Here is a 17,785-nt window from a genome sequence, read left to right on the forward strand (position 1 = left end):
AGAGGCATTTTGGCAGGAAATGAAGTGGTACTAACAGGGAAAAATGTTTTACCCCAGGGGTCTTGAAAGAAGTAGCTATACCACTATAAATATTTGTTTAATAAATGATGAATCTCATGAATCATAAACACAACTTAAAGCAAATGGGATTTTGCCACTATTTGAATTGTTCTAGTCAAAGTATCTTTTGCATAAAATATCTAGAGAAGAACTCTCCATCTGGTTAACTGATGGAGAGTTAACTGGTTAATCTGGTTAATCAATGTCTAGATGAAATATGATTAAAATGTTGCACTGAGGGTAACCAGAATTTTTCTTCTCTTTCTAGTAATTTTATGATTTTATACTTCTGCAAAACAAAGACATTTCATATTTTATATACCTAGAAATTCTGATATTTTTGCTGGGAGTTTCAACAATTACAGATTTTCTTTTTCTTTTTCTCTGAGAAGTTGTATGTCAGGGAGTCATGTTCTACCTGCACTGGTTATAAGCTTATCATTAATCCCTTGCTCCTGTGAAGATGTATGCTTTCTTCCCTTTTAGAAAGATGCATGTACATTATAATCATATCTATAGGCTTGATGTCTATACATCAAGTCAGTGTTTCTGACTTCTTGGCCTCCGCACCACTGCAGTTGTTAAATAGATGGTGCCCTTTAAGAGAGGTACATTTGTGAACATAAGAAATGGCCTGCTGATTTCCTTCTGGAAGGTAACACCTGGCATCTGCCTTGGGCCTGCTGGGAAGTTAGATGGTGAACCCAGCAGGAAAGAGGCCGTGGGGACGCCGGAGTCAAGGTGAAGTGGATGCAGGGTTTCTGGTGACTGATGAAAACAGGTGCTGAGGAGACAACATGTGACTGTTTTGAAATGAATTTCACTCACACACTTATTGTGGTTTGTCTTTTCCGGTGCCTTTGTCAGCCCAGGATTAGAAGCTGAAGCAGAGGGATCTGGAGACTGTCAAATAAAATACTGGAGCAGGAATTTTACCTGGCTCTTCTGCCTTCCAGTTCCATGCTGTTGTTTCCCTACCACCCTGCTGCTGTCCGTCAGATGCAGTGAGGTGGCTTCTGTCCTCTCTGCCCTCCCCTTCATCTCTAACGGCTCAGCGCTCGTGGCCCTCACATCATGACCGCCGTCTTCTTTCTGTATGACGTCCCAGAATCTGTTCTGATGCCTTCTGCTCTCTCCTCCCCTGAGCACTGCAACCCCCAATCATTCCCCATCTTTTTCCATGAAAATGAAACTAAGAAAACGAGGATATTTATTTTCTTTTTAGACTTTCTCCCAGATTCTCATGCTTGTTTTGATTCTGAAATAAAATGTCCATTTTTATGGGTTTTTGGTGGCACTAAATCTTTTATTTTTTCCTGTTGAACTCTCCACTGTTATTATGTTTAAGATTTTTTTAAATTTTAGGATTTTTTTTTTTTTTGGTTTTATGATCTCAGATTCCAAAGCCATTTTTATTTATATAATCTTAGTGAGAGTTGTGAAACAGAAATATTACTCTCCCCTGAGTAAAGAGTCTTAAGTTTGTTACAAAGTTCAGGTTTGGTCAAAACCTTTAAAGAATTTATTTGAGACATACTCTTTTTAAAATTCATTTTAAAATAATTGTATTTATTTTTTGGCTGTGCTGGGTCTTCATTGCTGCTTGGGCTTTTTCTCTAGTTGTGGTAAGCAGGGGCTTCTCTATAGTGTGGTGCACAGGCTTCTCATTGCAGGGGCTTCTCTTCTTGGGGAGCAAGGGCTCTAGGGCACCCGGGTTTTGGTAGTTGTGGCTCCAGGGCTCTGGAGCACAGCCTCAGTAGTTGTGGTGCACTGGCTCAGTTGCTCCACGGCATGTGGGATCTTCCCAGGTCAGGGATTGAACTCATGTCTACTGTACTGGCAAGCAGAGTCTTTACCACTGAGCCATCAGGGAAGCCTGACACATAGTCTTGATTATCTTTATTCTTTTCTTTGAATTTGCAGTATTATACGTCCTAGATTAATATCTCTCCGATAAAGTTCTTACAATTTTGGCAATAACTTTTCCTGCAGACTTGTTTTTATTTTGTAGCATGTTTTCCTTTATTTTCATACCTCTGTGACTTGTACAGGAGTTAACTCCCACTTCATAGATAGGAAAATTGAGATACTAAGGAAAATGTGACTGCTAATAACAGTGATGCAGTGCAGGAGATCCAGGTTCAATCCCTGGTTTGGGAAGATCCTCTGGAGAAGGCAATGGCAACCCACTCTAGTACTCTTGCCTGAAAAATCCCATGGACGGAGGAGCCTGGTAGGCTGCAGTCCATGGGGTCACGAAGAGTCGGCCATGACCGAGCGACTTCACTTTCCGTTTTCCCTTTCATGCATTGGAGAAGGACATGGCAACCCACTCCAGTGTTCTTGCCTGGAGAATCCCAGGGACGGGGGAGCCTGGTGGGCTGCCGTCTATGGGGTCGCACAGAGTCGGACACGACTGAAGCGACTTAGCAGCAGCAGCATGATAGTTCTATTTTTAATTTTTCTGAGGAACTTCTGTACTGTTTTCTGTAGTGACTGCACTGATTTACATTCCCACCAAGAGCGTGCACTGGTATCCTCCTTTTTCCACATCACTTGCCAACACTTGTTATTTGTTGTCTTTTTTGAAAGTAAGCATTCTCACAGGTATGAGGTGATATCTTGTGGTTTTTGATTTGCATTTCTCTGATGATTAGACTTGTTGAGCATGTTTTCATGTACCGATTGGCTATCTGTATGTCATCTTTGGAAAAATGTCTATTCAGATTATTTACCCATTTAAAAATCAAGCTGGTTTTTCTCTCTCTCTCTCAACCTCTCTTTCTCTCTTGCTATTGAGTTTTATGAGTTCTTTATATATTTATAATATTAACCTCTTGCATCAGATATGCAATTTAGAAGTGTCTTCTTCCGTTCAGTAGGTTGTCCTTTGATTTTGTTGATGGTTTCCTTTGCTGTGCAGGAATTTAAAAGATTTGATGCAGCCCCACTTGTTTATTTTTGCTTTTGTTGCCTTTGCTCTTGGAATCAGATCCAAACATTAATTTCTAAGATCAGTGTCAAGTAACTTACTGCCTATGTTTTCCTCTAGGAGTTTTATGGTATCAGGTCTTACATATAAGGCTTTAATTCATTTTGAGTTAATTTTTGTGTACGATGTAAGATAGTTGTTTAGTTTCATTTTTTTGCATACGACTGTCCAGTTTTCCCAGCACAGTTTATTGAAAAGACTATGCTTTCCACGTTGCATCTTCTTGCCTCATTTGTTGTAAATTAATTGAGCATGTATGCATGGGTTTCCTTCTGGGTTCTCTATTCTGCTCCATTGATCTGTGTGTCTGTTTTTTTTGCCAATAACATACTGTTTTGATTACTATAGCTTTGTCATGTAGTTTGAAATCAAGAGCATGATGCCTCCAGATTTGTTCTTGAGAAGATGCTTTAGCAATTCAGGGTCTGCTGTGGTTCCATAGACATTTTAGTATTATTTGTTTTATTTTCTTGAAAAATGTCATTGGTATTTTGATAGAGATATATAGATTTTAAAGAACTTCATGGTAAGTTTTGAGACAGATGTTTTTATTTTCCTCATTTGACATGAGGGAAGTGAACTTATAAGAGGTTAAATGATACTGAATTCCATGTAGCTTTTAAAGTTGGAACTAAGTTCTGTTTGTTTAGGTAAGGATATTAGGGGGCAGAAGTGCAGATGGAACTGTGTTGTGGGCAGAGAATCTGTGATAAGTGAGAGGAATGGGTTTTTGACATGTGGATGGGAAGCAAAAATGAGAGGGTTCAATAGCAAATAGGACAAGAGTTGGAAATGAATGTTACTCCTTTTGGAGCTGGGCTGGCATCTTCGAGACTTCCCAATTCATTTAGGATGTCGTCTCCATTTTGTCATGTGATGACTTTGCTTAACTTTTTGATTAGTGCATAGTGTAACATGACAGTTCCATGTAGGGTACCAGCTTAGAAGTCATGTGGCTTAGAAAAGAAAATACTTCTCAAATTTGTTACTGTATCTGTAGAATTAGCAGATTAGGTTGGGGCATCTTATAAAATTCCTTTCAGAATCAGGACTTTATAATTTATAAAGATAAGATAAATGAAGTCACTCAGTCGTGTCCAACTCTTTGCGACCCCATGGACTGTAGCCCGCCAGGCTCCTCTGTCCCTGGGATTCTCCAGGCAAGAACACTGGAGTGGGTTGCCATTTCCTTCTCCAGGGGATCTTCCTGACCCAGGGATTGAACCCAGTCTCCTGCATTGCAGGCAGACACTTTAACCTCTGAGCCACCAGGGAATAATCTGTTATAATTTATAGGAATTGTTAAAAATGGACAGAATAAATTCTAAACCTAAGATTTGGCTTTTTATGATTTTTCTGCTCTCCTTTTTCTTCTTTTGTGAGATGATCTTTCAAAAAATCATATTCTCAACTCATCTCTTGAAAAAGTTATTTTAGTTGGATACTGGGCTTAAGATTTTTGTACCAGTGTTATCAAGATAACAAGAAAATATCTTTTTTTTTTCTTCCAGGCCCTGCAGGAGCAGCTAAAGATGTGTAAGTACTTAATATTATGATTTTCTAAACTGTTTCTGAGGAAGACACTGTTTTCATGATTATGACCTTTAGATATGCAGGCTTGGCTGAAAAGACATGGAAGTACTTTCTGTACTGAACACAAATCAAGGCTTTCATTTGATTTGTAACTAAAGTGCTATTTGAATAAAGGGATTATTTGTGGCTTTTTATTTTAGCCTTTAAGTTGCCCTAGCACTTTAACCCAGAACTTTATGAAAAGGAAATGTTTAATTGTGTTTCCATCCTAGCTGTGTAGAGATTTCTTCTAATTGCAAGCCTGTGATTACAGCAGAATTAAGCACCTAGCTTCTATGACTATGCAACATCTTAGAGTTTAGCCCTTTGGGAGGGGTGCGAGCCAAGCATTTACTAAAGACACACTGAATTGCTTTGAAGTGATAAATAGACGTTTGAGTGAATGTATATGTCCATTTGAGGCAATCAGTATTGAGTGGAATTTTAGACCACAGGACCGTTTGAGGGTTTCCATCATGCATCTTCTTTGCTTCTTCCTACCTTGAATCTAGGTATAGACAGGACATTGCAGTAGTTCACTATTTAAGAGTGTTTGTGGCACTGGGAACTATATTCAATATTCTGTAATAAACCATAATAGAAAAGAATATGAAAAAGAATATATGTATATGACTGAATATATACATATAACTGAATCTCTTTGCTGTATTACATTAGAAACTAACACAACATTGTAAATCAACTATACTTCAGTTAAAAAAGAGATAAATAAAATGCAAATATTCTGAAAAAAAAAGTGTCATTTAGGGAGCTGGGTAGTGAGGGTGGTGTAGGGAAGGGAGAAGGTAGGGATGAAGAGCCCCCAAGGACAAAAATAGAAAAAGGAGTGTTTGTAGTCACTCCATGGATTGTGGGACCAGCCTCTGTCCAAGCCACTGCAATCGGTTTGGAGGTCAAGACTGATGGTGCCACACACACAGACCAAGAGGGCAGGAGAAGATGTGTTACTCACATAATGAGGCTTTCTAGAGAGCACAAAGTGGTCTCCTAAACTGGTCCATTCAGTTTGCATGAAGGAGGGGGTAAGTGGCTTTGTTTCTTATTATGAGTGGTGCTGGGGGTGGATCGGGGTGGTGGGCAGAGGAGTGCCTGGCTGTCTCCTCCCTGTTGGCATACATGGAGGAGTTCACAGGTTTTCTTTAGGCTTGCACAGTTATGGGGCAAAAGGATCAGTGGGACTTGAAAGCTTTTGTCACAAGCAGAGTCAGGCATTTATATATATATATATATATATATATATATATATCAAAAAAGGAATCCAGAGAAGATTAGATTAGGCTATAAAGTTTTGGGGGGATTAAATAAGCTTTTTGTATGGAACTTGAGGTACAAAGGAAGCAGTGTAGAACACTTCAGTCTCCTGGTTGCAGTGGTTGAGTTTATTACCAAAGCATCGAGCAAGAGTGCGTTCAGCATCCTTATGTATTCCTGGTATGGCAGTGTCTCCATCTCTCCTTCAGTCTCTCCCTTTCTTTTCTGTACATTGTTGCCAGGTTAATCCCCTGTCCTTTCAGGATCTCTGCTCCCAATTTTAGATTAGTCTCCATTGCCCATGGGATTGAGTCCAGAATCCTTTGCAAAAAGGAAAAGGCCCTTTAGATTTCAGCCTTTAGGAGAAGGAAGTCCTGCAGTCAGGGAGTGACAAGATCAAGGGCCCAGTGGGGAACTGGGTGCTCTGAGACCACTCTCAGGGTCTTACACTGACTTCCTGATTTCTGTCTTGCCTCCTTAATTTTTTTTTTGCTGTTCCCTCTGCCTGGAATGGTGAATTCTGTCTGTAAAAATTCTGTCTATTCTTCTTGGCTTATATCTTACCCTTTATGAGAAGAATATCCCTGATCTCTGTTAGTTGTGGTATCTCCCTCTTTTGAACTCTTACAGCAGTTTGGACTTTTTTCCATTGGGAATTGAGAAAAGTCCCCTCTAGTTCATAGTATCATGCTGGGGACATAGCTAGTGTGTAACAGATGAATCTCATAATTCTTCTTTAAGGACAGATTGGTTGCATGACTTCTTTCTTTTAAAGGTATGGAAATTTCTAAGAAGATTTAGTGATGGCTTTTTGGATGTTTTTGTCAATATTACCTTCTCCAGGACATGAGATGCCATTTAACTATAGCTACTTTTAAATTGTTTATTTTTTATTTTTGACTGTGCCAGGTCTTTGTTGATGCTCCAGCTTTTCTTTAGATGTGGCAAGCGGGGCCTACTCTCTAGTCGAGGTGCATGGGCTTCTCACTGTGTGGCTTCTCTTGTTGCAGAGTATAGGCTCTGGGGCCTGTGGGCTTTAGTAGTTGCAGCTCCCAGGCTCTGGAGCACAGGCTGAATAGTTGTGGTCCATGGGCTTAGTTGTCCTGTGGCATGTGGGATCTTCCCAAATCAGAGATCAAACCTGTGTTTCCTGCATTGGCAGACAGATTCTTTACCACTGAGCCACTAGGAAAGTCCCTTAACTACTTTTTAAAATCTTGAATTCACTAGATTTAAATGTCCTGTGACTTTGTGTACCTTATAAGTTCTGTAACTAAAAAGATATAATTTTATTCAATAAAGAAAGTGAAGTCACTCAGTCGTGTCTGACTCTTTGCAACCTCGTGGACTGTAGCCCACCAGGCTCCTCCATCCATGGGATTCTCCAGGCAAGAATACTGGAGTGGGTTGCCATTTCCTTCTCCAGGGGATCTTCCTGACCCAGGGATCGAACCTAGGTCTCCTGCATTGCAGGGAGATGCTTTAACCTCTGAGCCACCAGAGCCCTTCAAAAGTAAATTGGTAGATTTAATTGGAAAAAGTTAAAGAAAAGTATAGTATTTTTTTCCTTGCACAAAAGGTATACTCAAACCATTTTTTTTAAAGCAGAAGCTGTAGATATATAAATCTTGACTGTAATATTAGAAGGTGTCATGAATGAAGGAGGAAACCAAGAAATTAAGACAATTTAAACTTTTATTATGAAGATTTAAATTTTTTGTTTTTGTTTGTCATCTAAAGAGACTGATCTCAAATTAAAAGAAGTGGCCAGACTCACGTCACGGATGCTGAGAGTACAGCACTTCAAATAGGACACACAGCATATTATATAGACCACATAAAAGTCTTTTGAGGGGGGTTGTGATTGTTTTTATAAGTCAGAATCATTATAATTACTCCTTTAATATATAATAAAAATCAGTGTTCTAGGGACGGTTTGGGATTTTTACAGTATCTCCCTTTTACTATTATTTGCCTGCTTTCTATAGGCAAGAAACCAGGATATAATAAATAAAATGATGTTTTTGCCCTAGAGCAGGTCAGTATCTACTGGGGACCAAACTACAGTATTATAAGTGCTAATTATTAAAATAGTCAAAATTTAATGCTAGTCTGGGTCTTGAAGGGTGAACAGGAGTTTGTGTGGGGAGGGGAAGAGTGGCAGGGCAGGGGAGAGAACACGATAAGAGGCCCTTAGGTACCAGAGAGCCTCATGCTCTTCTGGAAAGTCAGCCAGTGTTCCCGGAGCCTGTGGCACAGGCTCCAACATGTGGAAGATGAGGCTGATGGGCCGGAACCAGCTCGTGAAGGGCCTTTGGTGGCAGCCTGGTCATGGTACTTGATTTTTATATGCATTCAAGAGCCATTCAGAATTTTAAGGTGGGGACTTCCATGACTGTGCTTGGGCTTTAGGGCGATGACTCCCAGGGCAGTGGGCTGTGTGAGATGGGGGAGGGGTGGAGGCACAGAGCAGTAGTGGGGCTGAGGCCACGAGAGGGGCAGACAGCAGACAGGACACGGGCAAGGAGCTAAGGCGATGATGCATTCAGGGCGCACCTGGAAATGTCATTGATAAGACCTGTTGAACGACTGAATAGGGAAGGAAAGGAAAGGAAAACCTGAGGTGAAACGATAGCTCTGTGGTTTCAAACTCGAGCCAGGGGAAGGGATGGCTAATGACCCAAAGAGGTCACATGAGCTAAAGGGAGAAGAGAAACCATTGAATGCGACATGATGGCCACACTAGTCACTGGGGGATATGGTTTCAGTTGAGTGGAGTGAATACCAGTAGAGTCAGTGTGGCCGTGAACTAGGAGTGAGGAAGTGATGCCTGGTCTTTTGTTTTACAATATTAGACAGTAAGGGATGGAAAAATGTGGTAGCTTGAAGAGGAAATGTATTTTAAGAAATACATTTCTGTTATAAAATAAATACTAAGGAAATTTGTAAACCACAGAAAAGCATTTTAAAAAAAGAAAAAAATCAGCTGTTATTCTACCATGAGAGACAATAGACAATCAGCATTAATATTTTACATTATTTTCTTCCATTTCTTTGTGATTCTTTCTGCCTGATTATGTGTATGGGTGATTTTATATATTGAAGTTTGGTTTTCATTCTCTATTTATTTTTACAGAGGAGACAGAAGGTACACCGATAGGTGAGAGTATAGGAACCAGTAGAGCAAGAAAAGCTGAGGGTGGTTTGGGGAGGGGTTATCTGTGTGAAGGAGAGAATAATTGATGGATGTAGATTCTAGAACATGCAAGAAAGATTAAAAACATAGAAGGTTCACCTTACCAGCTTGAGATAAGGAAGAAAGTATGAGTAAAGATATATAGAAATTTAATCATCATAGGACAGACCTACATGTATATCAGGGAGTGAGACTTTTGTTTTTCTCACTCCCTCTCATCAAAATTAAACCACAGAACCCTCACATGCAGAACGAAATAGAAGTGAATTCAACTTGATGACATTTGACTGTTTTCACAAACCTGAAAGTCAACCATGCTTTTATTTCAGGGAATTTATCTTAGCTATTTGGCACAGATAGGTTGTGTTGGGATATTTTTGGTTGGAAATGGCAGAAGCCCAGCTTAAACTGGCCTAAACAAACAAACATAAAGGAATTTATTGGCACGTGTAACGGAAAAGCTCCAGGGGTTCAGCCATAGTCACAGCTGGATCCAGGTGATCAAATGACAGGAAGAAACTCTTTCATCTTTGCTTTCCTGTGTTTGGCTCCATTCTGAGGCAGCTTTTCTTCAGTGGTGAAGGAGATGGCCAGTTTTTATCTCATTGGCTTAATTCCCATGAAAAAAGAGCTTCTCTTTCCCTGAAGATTGATCAAGTCATAGCGCTAGGCTCTCCCTGGCCAAGACATGGGATCAGGTGCCCCTCTCTGAACCAGTCAGTGGGCCACGAGGACATGGTTTCTCATTGGCCAGGCCTTGGTCACGTGCCAACTGCTGGAGCCAATCAGTGTCGTTAGCCTCACCTAACCTTAAATAGTGGGAGAACAGTGGTTCCCACACCAAAGAAAAATTGGGATGCTGTTACCAAAATGGGAGAGAATTATAATGGGGCAGGCAGAAAAAAAGCAGGTTCTTCATGTAGATCAACTTTTATATTATTTCAAAATAATCTTTTGATTTAATTTTTATTGGAGTATAGTTGCTTTATACTGCTCTGTCAATTTCTGCTATATAGCAAAATGAATCAGCCATATGCATACATATATCCCTCTTTTTAGGATTTCCTTCCCATTTAAGTCACCACAGCACACCGAGTCGAGTTCCCTGTGCTATATAATAGGTTCTTGGTAGTTATCTATTTTATTAGTGTATATAAGTCGATTCCAGTCTCTCAATTCAGCCCACCCCTTGATTTACTTTTCAGTGTGTGTGTGTGTTTTACAAATATATTTTGAATAAGAAACAGTATTAAACAAGTTGAATCAAATTTAATGTTTGCTGTTGAAAATAAAAGATCATAGCCACTCAATTTAAACAAGGTTATTCAAATACTTCTTTCACTTAAAACTTGTAAAGTGATATTTCATTAAGATTTTTCTTGACAAAGCAGTTTTATTGTTATGGAAGGTAACAGCTATAGAGAAAAATATCTTGGAATGAGTTACCATAAAACACATCAAACCTCAGTCTTTTTAAAAAGCTGAAATTACATATCTCCAGTCTTGAGTTTCCTTGGAATCCTTTTTAAATTTCCCATGTCTAATATATCTGTGTCAGCTGAGCCTTCTTCTAATTAAAGATCTGAGTGTATCTGATAACTTTGTTTCTCCTCTGTGAAGTGGCATGCAAGGCTGTTTAATGAGGGTGAGGTAGCTTGCTGCTGCTGCTGCTAAGTCGCTTCAGTCATGTCCGACTCTGTGCAACCCCATAGATGGCAGCCCACCAGTCTCCGCCGTCCCTGGGATTCTCCAGGCAAGAACACTGGAGTGGGTTGCTGTTTCCTTCTCCAATGCATGAAAAGTGAAAATGAAGTCGCTCAGTCATGTCGGACTCTTCAAGACCCCATGGACTGCAGCCTACCAAGCTCCTCCGTCCATGGGATTTTCTAGAGTACTGGAGTGGGTTGCCATTGCCTTCTCCGGGAAGGTAGCTTGCTACTCAAAAATTTTACCCATTTTCTGGGGGTAGGAAAGTATTTAGCATTGAAAAAACCTGCATTTTGGAAGCAGAGAGACCTGAGTTTAAACTTCTTTCCACCCTTAACTGTGCATGCGTGCTCAGGTGTGTCTGACTCTTGGTGACCCCATTGACTGGCTCCTCTATCCATGGAATTTTCCAGGCAAGAATACTGGAGCAGGTTGTCATTTCCTTCTCCCAGGGATTGAAACTGTGTATCCTGCATTGGCAGGTGGATTCCTGACCACCAGTGCCATCATAACACTGGGATGATATTAACTGTTCAGGGTAGCCATCTTCATCATTATCATCATCATTCTCAACTTTAATAGCTTATCTTTATTGAGAACTGCATACCATAGAGTGAATTCCAGTACTTGAAGTCTATCATCTCACTCACTACCCCCAACAGTGTGATGAAGACAGTAGTTCTTTTTCATTTTACAAATGGGGAGATGGGAGACAGAGAAGTTAAGCAACCTCTTAAGGGTTATGATGGTTATTGATACAGTATATTTAGTATCCTAGCATAATACTTGGTATTATGTGTTGTCCCTCCCTCATAAATTGTAGCTAGAATTACTAGGTGGTTTAAGGGTTGTTGAAAAGATTTGGCCAGTGCCTCTGTCAAGAAAGCCAAGTGCCGAAGAATTGATGCTTTTGAATTGTGGTGTTGGAAAAGACTCTTGAGAGTCCCTTGGACTGCAAGGAGATCCAACCAGTCCATTCTGAAGGAGATCAGCCCTGGGCGTTCTTTGGAAGGACTGATGCTAAAGCTGAAACTCCAGTACTTTGGCCACCTCATGTGAAGAGTTGACTCATTGGAAAAAACTCTGATGCTGGGAGGGATTGGGGGCAGGAGGAGAAGGGGACGACAGAGGATGAGATGGCTGGATGGCATCACTGACTCGATGGACGTGAGTCTGGGTGAACTCCGGGAGTTGATGATGGACAGGGAGGCCTGGCGTGCTGCGATTCATGGGGTCACAAAGGGTTGGACACAACTGAGCGATTGAGCTGAACTGAACTGAACTGTCATGAATCACTGATGGGAGAAGACCCAGTGCATCAAGGGCCTCGCTGTGGTTAGAAATCTCACATTCCCATTGTTTGTCCATCAACACATGATTAGATTTTCCTCCGTGGGACGCTGTGGAATAGGAACAGGCAGAGAAACAATTGGGCGTGTTCATTCAGGGATAGAGAGGGATTGGTGACCAGCAAGTATTGCTGAAATGTTTGACTACAAGGCACTTGCTGGAGAGGGGGGGAGGGGAAGCACTAAGTGGCTGATAAAAGGGTAGAGCCGAGAGGTGTGTGGACTGGAGGCTTCTTTGGGGTTGGGCGCTAGGGATGGGAGATCAAAGGAAGATTGTTTTCCCCCCTAGGGAGTGGAATTGTCTACTCTAAAATATGAGAGGTGAAATATTTGCTGGAACTAAGCTCCATGGAGCACCCATGGGAGTAAGTTATTAGAAGAGCAGTAAAAATTGCTGGGATAGAGGAAGTTAGCAAAATGTGAAGCAAGAGGTCGACTGAATGGTTTTCATGGGATTTAAAATTGTCCAAGATAATGATGGTGAGAAAGAAAACCTTTGAGTCAGGGCCAAAATCTTCAGTGCATCCAGGGTCTGTTATGGCAAGGTTCTGATGCCAAAGAGGAGAATTTTGGAGTGAAAATAAAATTGACCTCAGCTGAAAGAGTGCTTTGGAGAGGTTGGAAGTATTCTGGCTCCATCTCCTGTTTGGTGACACTGGGACAAGGGAAAACTAGCTACTTATTCCTTAGGTTTTGAGAAAAGTGATACATCAGGGGAAAGCAAGGTTCCTTAAGGAGGAGAGAACATTCCTGCCTGCCTTGTAGCAAAGGATACTTCTACAGCCAGTATTGAAATAATCCAACACTATGAGCGACTTCACTTTCACTTTTCACTTTCAGGCATTGGAGAAGGAAATGGCAACCCACTCCAGTATTCTTGCCTGGAGAATCCCAGGGACGGGGGAGCCTGGTGGGCTGCTGTCTATGGGGTCGCACAGAGTCGGACACGACTGAAGTGACTTAGCAGCAGCATGTGCTTCTTAGAAGGAGAGCAGGAGAGGGGTAAGGGAAATTGCAATTTAATTCTTGACCCATTAAACCCTATACAAAGAGCAAATGTTACTCAAGTTCTCCGGTAATATACATTCTGGAAGAAAGAAAGGGACCAACATTGGCTAAGAGGTCTGACCGAGGAAAGAGACGGAAAGCTAACTACTGTCCCAAGGCGTTTCGAGATTGTGAAGACATGAATGATATTACACATAGGCCCAAACAGTCAGTGATAAAACGTTAATTCTGTCCAAAATCATTTGTAACTGAATGCTTGGTGGAATTGATTTGAATTTCCCTGAAAAGCAGGAGTCATCGTAAAAACCTCTTACAGAGAAAATTGAATGATTGCACTTTATTTGGAGGACTGTAGAGTGGGTAGAAGGAAACACTGTCAATTAATAAGCTTCTTCCAAAGTCGATCATGAATGGTTGCTAAAACTAGATCATTGGAGCTACACAAATGATCCCCCGGAGGTTCATATTGAAATTGTACTGTTTACAAATCACAGCAAGCTTGGCCTCTTTTGTTACACTGCAAATAGGGGAAAAGAAAAGACTGCAGACTGTTTTCTACTTCTTAGATCATCGTTAATAAGAATAATGCTATATTTAGAACACTTTTCTAGACAAAATAAATGAAAAATAAATAATTTCTTTGCCACGGAACTATGTTGTTCTGGAAGGCTCGGGAAATAAGAACTTTATGAATTTTAAGGCAACTGTAGCCACCATGCTTGAGGAGATATTAATTGGAGTGGCTGGCGGCTGTCTGATATTTATCATCTGTGTTTGTTCTGGCGAATGCACCTAATGTATCCATGCTGTGGGTTCATTATTTTACCTCTGAAACCCTTCTGTTGGTCCCTGAGGACAGCTATTTTATGTAACCCAGAAACTAAGCAAATATAGTGACGAAAATATTTTTATTACCAAGCGCTACTGAGAAAGGAAAAAAGTAGTGGTTTGTATTTGCTGTAGTAATTCAGAATAAGGTCTCTACGTGATCGTTGATAAATGGACATCGTAGTGGAATAATAAGGGGCTTCTCTGGTGGCTCAGATAGTAAAGAGTCTGGCTGCAATGTGGGTGACTTGGGTTCAGTCCCCTGGAGAAGGAAATGGCAACCCACTCCAGTATTCCTGCCTGGAATATCCCATAGATGGAGGAGTCTGGCAGGCTACAGTTCATGGGGTCGAAAAGCGTCATACACGACTGAGTGACTTCACATAGTGGTATAAACTGATGAAAGGGTTTAGGTATTTGGTGTGGCTATTTAGTTTTATATAGGTATATGCACAAAATGGGCTTCCCTGGTGGCTCAGTGGTAAAGAATCTGCCTGTCAATGCAAAAGATGCAGGTTCGAACATCCCTGGGTGGGGATGTGGGGAAGATGCCCCTGCGGGAGGGAATGGCAACCCACTCCAGTATTCTTGCCTGAGAAATCCCATGGACAGAGGAGCCTGGTGGGCTACAGTCCATGGGGTCGCAAATAGTCAGACATGCTTAGTGACTAAACAACAATGCACAAAATACATTAATGAAGAAAGAACAGGCAGAGGAAAACCAGCCAGTGCCAAAGAGCAACCACAGACATGGAGCTGGTTGGAAGGCAGCTCACCTTCTGGAACCTTGACTTAAAAGCAGTCCGAGCTTATTTATAATTAGAGAGAAAGTCAGTGTCTCTGGTTCATTTCGAGAAGGTGTGCAAAGCTAATAGGAAGCAGACAGGTGTGCATTGACGAGCAAATCTGAATCAGTATAGACAGTCAATCTGAGAAGGGTTAGGAAAGAACCATGCTGGTTTCACCGGAAGTGGGCTAGAAGTATTTGGTGGAAACTTAGATATAAGAAAGTAGTTTTGAAACTAACGGTTGCTTTTTCTTTTTTTTTCTTTTTCTCACATGGCCTCAAATCGGGGCAACTTTGGTGAGACAGAAATCACTAAACACTATACCACTCTGCAAGGATGTGTCATTTTTAAACTATCAACTGCTAATTTAGCTTTTCAGCAGTCCCCAAAGTGGGGGAGATAATAGACTAGTGGTCTACCCTCAATCATGCTTGACTCTCCAAACATTTTTATTGATGCAGTGGCTGAGAATCTGAGTCAGAGCTTGGGAGCGGGTGACCTTACTGTAGGAGCTTATGGTAAAACTCAGTGGGTGGCTTTAACCTTTTCTTTCTCCTGGAACACCTGTCCTTTGATAAAAGAAGCTAAGTCTTTGCTAACAAAAAGATACCCAATGGTAATTAAATGTCCAGTGTATTTTTATAAACCTAGTCCAAAATTATTAATATGTGTTCCATGGTTCTTAGGAAGTGTGTTTTTTTGCGTGTGCAGTTTAAAGTTTTTTTCCCCCTTACGATGGGATGTGACCTTTTGTTTAAGTAATATGATGCTGTTACATTTTTTTCTCAAATATGATGTCACTTTCCACAAATTTTCAAATGCTGGGTGTGTGTGTTAGTTAGTCGCTCCATCATGTCCAACTCTTTGCCACTCCATGGACTGTAGCCCATCAAGGCTCTGTCCATGGGATTCGCCAGGCAAGATTACTGGAGTGAGTAGCCATTCCCTTCTCCAGGGGATCTTCCCAACCCAGGGATCGAACCCAGGTATCCTGCATTACTGGCAGATTCTTTACCATCTGAGCTACTAGGGCAGCCCACTTCAAGTACCGTATATGCTCAGAAATAAGACACTGTCTTGAAACTAGAGAAAGCAATATACCAATAGGCTTTTAGTCATGCTTCTGGAAAAAGCAAGTTTATCACATAAGTTTACTCTGTAGAGTATTAGCTCATGGGGATTTGAAAATGGAGGAAACTACTTGCTACAATTAATCCAAGTCCTTTAGTACTATTTTGTTCTTTAACTCTTTGGACCCAGGAAGTATGTCTTCTTCTACTATGCATCCTGGGCACGACCGTAAAATGGACAGTGCAGTCCCAGCTCTTAGTTCCAGCCCCTTCCTTGGGGCGTGGCCCCCTTTCTCACATGCCTTTCCCGTCATTGACACTGAGGCACACCTGACCAATAATAGAGAATTTGAATTTGTAACTTTTGCCACCAGGTAAAATCAAACTATATTTAAATCATGGCCTTTCCAGACCCTTAAAATTATTCAAATATGTGGTTGCCTACACCACTGAATAAAAATGCCAGCCACCTGCTTCTCCATACTCCCGCCTCTTCTTCACTTAGTTGTGGAGGTCAGAAATCAGGGGGCAGGGGGGGGTGGTGTGACTTTCTCAACGTGCTGCCTTTGTCATGATATTAAGGCATTAGAACTGTGTTAGTTGGCAGGGCTTTCTGTTAGCTGTTTTAGATTCAGTTCCACATTTCCGGGAGAAGTCTGTGGGCACCTGGTTAGATTAGAGACAACTGTTGTAGCCTCTTCTATTTCCCATTTCCTCTCTCTCGAGCAGTAGACTGGCGTACATTAGAATTGAGGTGGAGCTAACGAAGAATTGACTTGCTCTCCCAATCTTTGCCAGCCAGAAACTGTTTTCCTAGCAGGGCCTTTGGAATGGGGTAGACCAGCTGGGTAGGAGGCATGGAGTTGGGTCCCCTCGCCTGGGTGGTTGCTTTGTTAGGGGGTGGTTTTCTTACTCGGACCTGCTGCAACCAACCCTTACTGTTTTTGTACCCAAAAGTAGATCAGATCTCAGGGTGCTCCCACGGACAAGCACAAAGTCTGGCCTGGGAGGAAAGAGCTTATACTGCTAAGTAATTGCAGGATTTTGAAAGTTTCTTTTACCACAATCCTTGGGAACATGTGTAGAAATGGCTTCTAAAGATGTGAGACCAAGGAGGAAGGAGTGTATAAGGAGACTGAATTTATTATTTAACAGATTCTAGACTTAATAATTCAGTTTCATGGCTGGGACTCTTAACAGTGTAGTCAACTTGGTTGATAAACTTTAACTGAAGGAGTTTACACTCTCACCAGGGGAGAACTTGCCTGGTGTGATAGGGAGGAGGGAATCCAAAGGTTTGAGGAGATCGGAATGCTGGTGTGGATTTTTCAAGTGTGAGCTGCTCCCCACCACAGAGGAGAGCCCCTTCCCCAGGCACTGAGCAAATTGAGAAACACATAGTGAAGGGAGTATCCAGGGGGATCATTCTCTGTAACGTGGCTGTGACAATGGAAGATGCTGCCCTTGAGATGGGTACTTTGTTTCCTTAAGGGGACGGGATCCCAGAGAAGCAGAGGTCAGGAACTCAACCACCCAATCAAGAGGGAGGGGATATATGTATACTTATAGCTGATTCACATTGGTGTACAGCAGAAACTAGCACAGCATTGTACAGCAACTGTGTGTGCATGCATACTCAGTTGCTCGGTTGTGTCTGACTTTTTGTAGCCCACCAGGCTTCTCTGTCCATGGGATTTCCCAGGCAAGAATACTGGATTGGGTTGCCATTTCCTCTTCCAGGGGATCTTTCCAACCCAGGGATCGAACCCACGTCTCGTCTCTTGTGACTCCTGCATTGGCAGGTGGATTCTTTACCCATGAGACACCTGGGAAGCCCCAAAGCTACTATACTCCAGTGAAAAAAAAATCAAGAACTCAATCACCCAGGACAAGATAGGCATACTCACCAACATGGGCAGCAGGATGAAGAGGCACATTGTTTC

The 17,785-nt window shown here is 41.6% G+C and overlaps 1 protein-coding gene across 8 annotated transcripts in view; it reads left to right on the forward strand.

Annotated features, from left to right (window-relative positions):
* Positions 1-17,785, forward strand: part of C5H12orf75 (chromosome 5 C12orf75 homolog) — a 91,702-nt gene that overhangs the window by 11,551 nt on the left and 62,366 nt on the right. For all 8 annotated transcript variants that reach the window (XR_806707.4, XR_003034548.2, XR_806706.4 and 5 more), the window contains 1 exon segment: positions 4,564-4,588. Coding sequence is in view for 5 of the 8 variants with exons in the window: in NM_001145202.1 (NP_001138674.1) it covers positions 4,564-4,588 (25 nt within the window). In the remaining 3 variants the exon portion in view is untranslated.

Source organism: Bos taurus, chromosome 5 (genome assembly GCF_002263795.3).
Source record: "Bos taurus isolate L1 Dominette 01449 registration number 42190680 breed Hereford chromosome 5, ARS-UCD2.0, whole genome shotgun sequence".
In the NCBI taxonomy this organism is placed as follows: Eukaryota; Metazoa; Chordata; class Mammalia; order Artiodactyla; family Bovidae; genus Bos; species Bos taurus.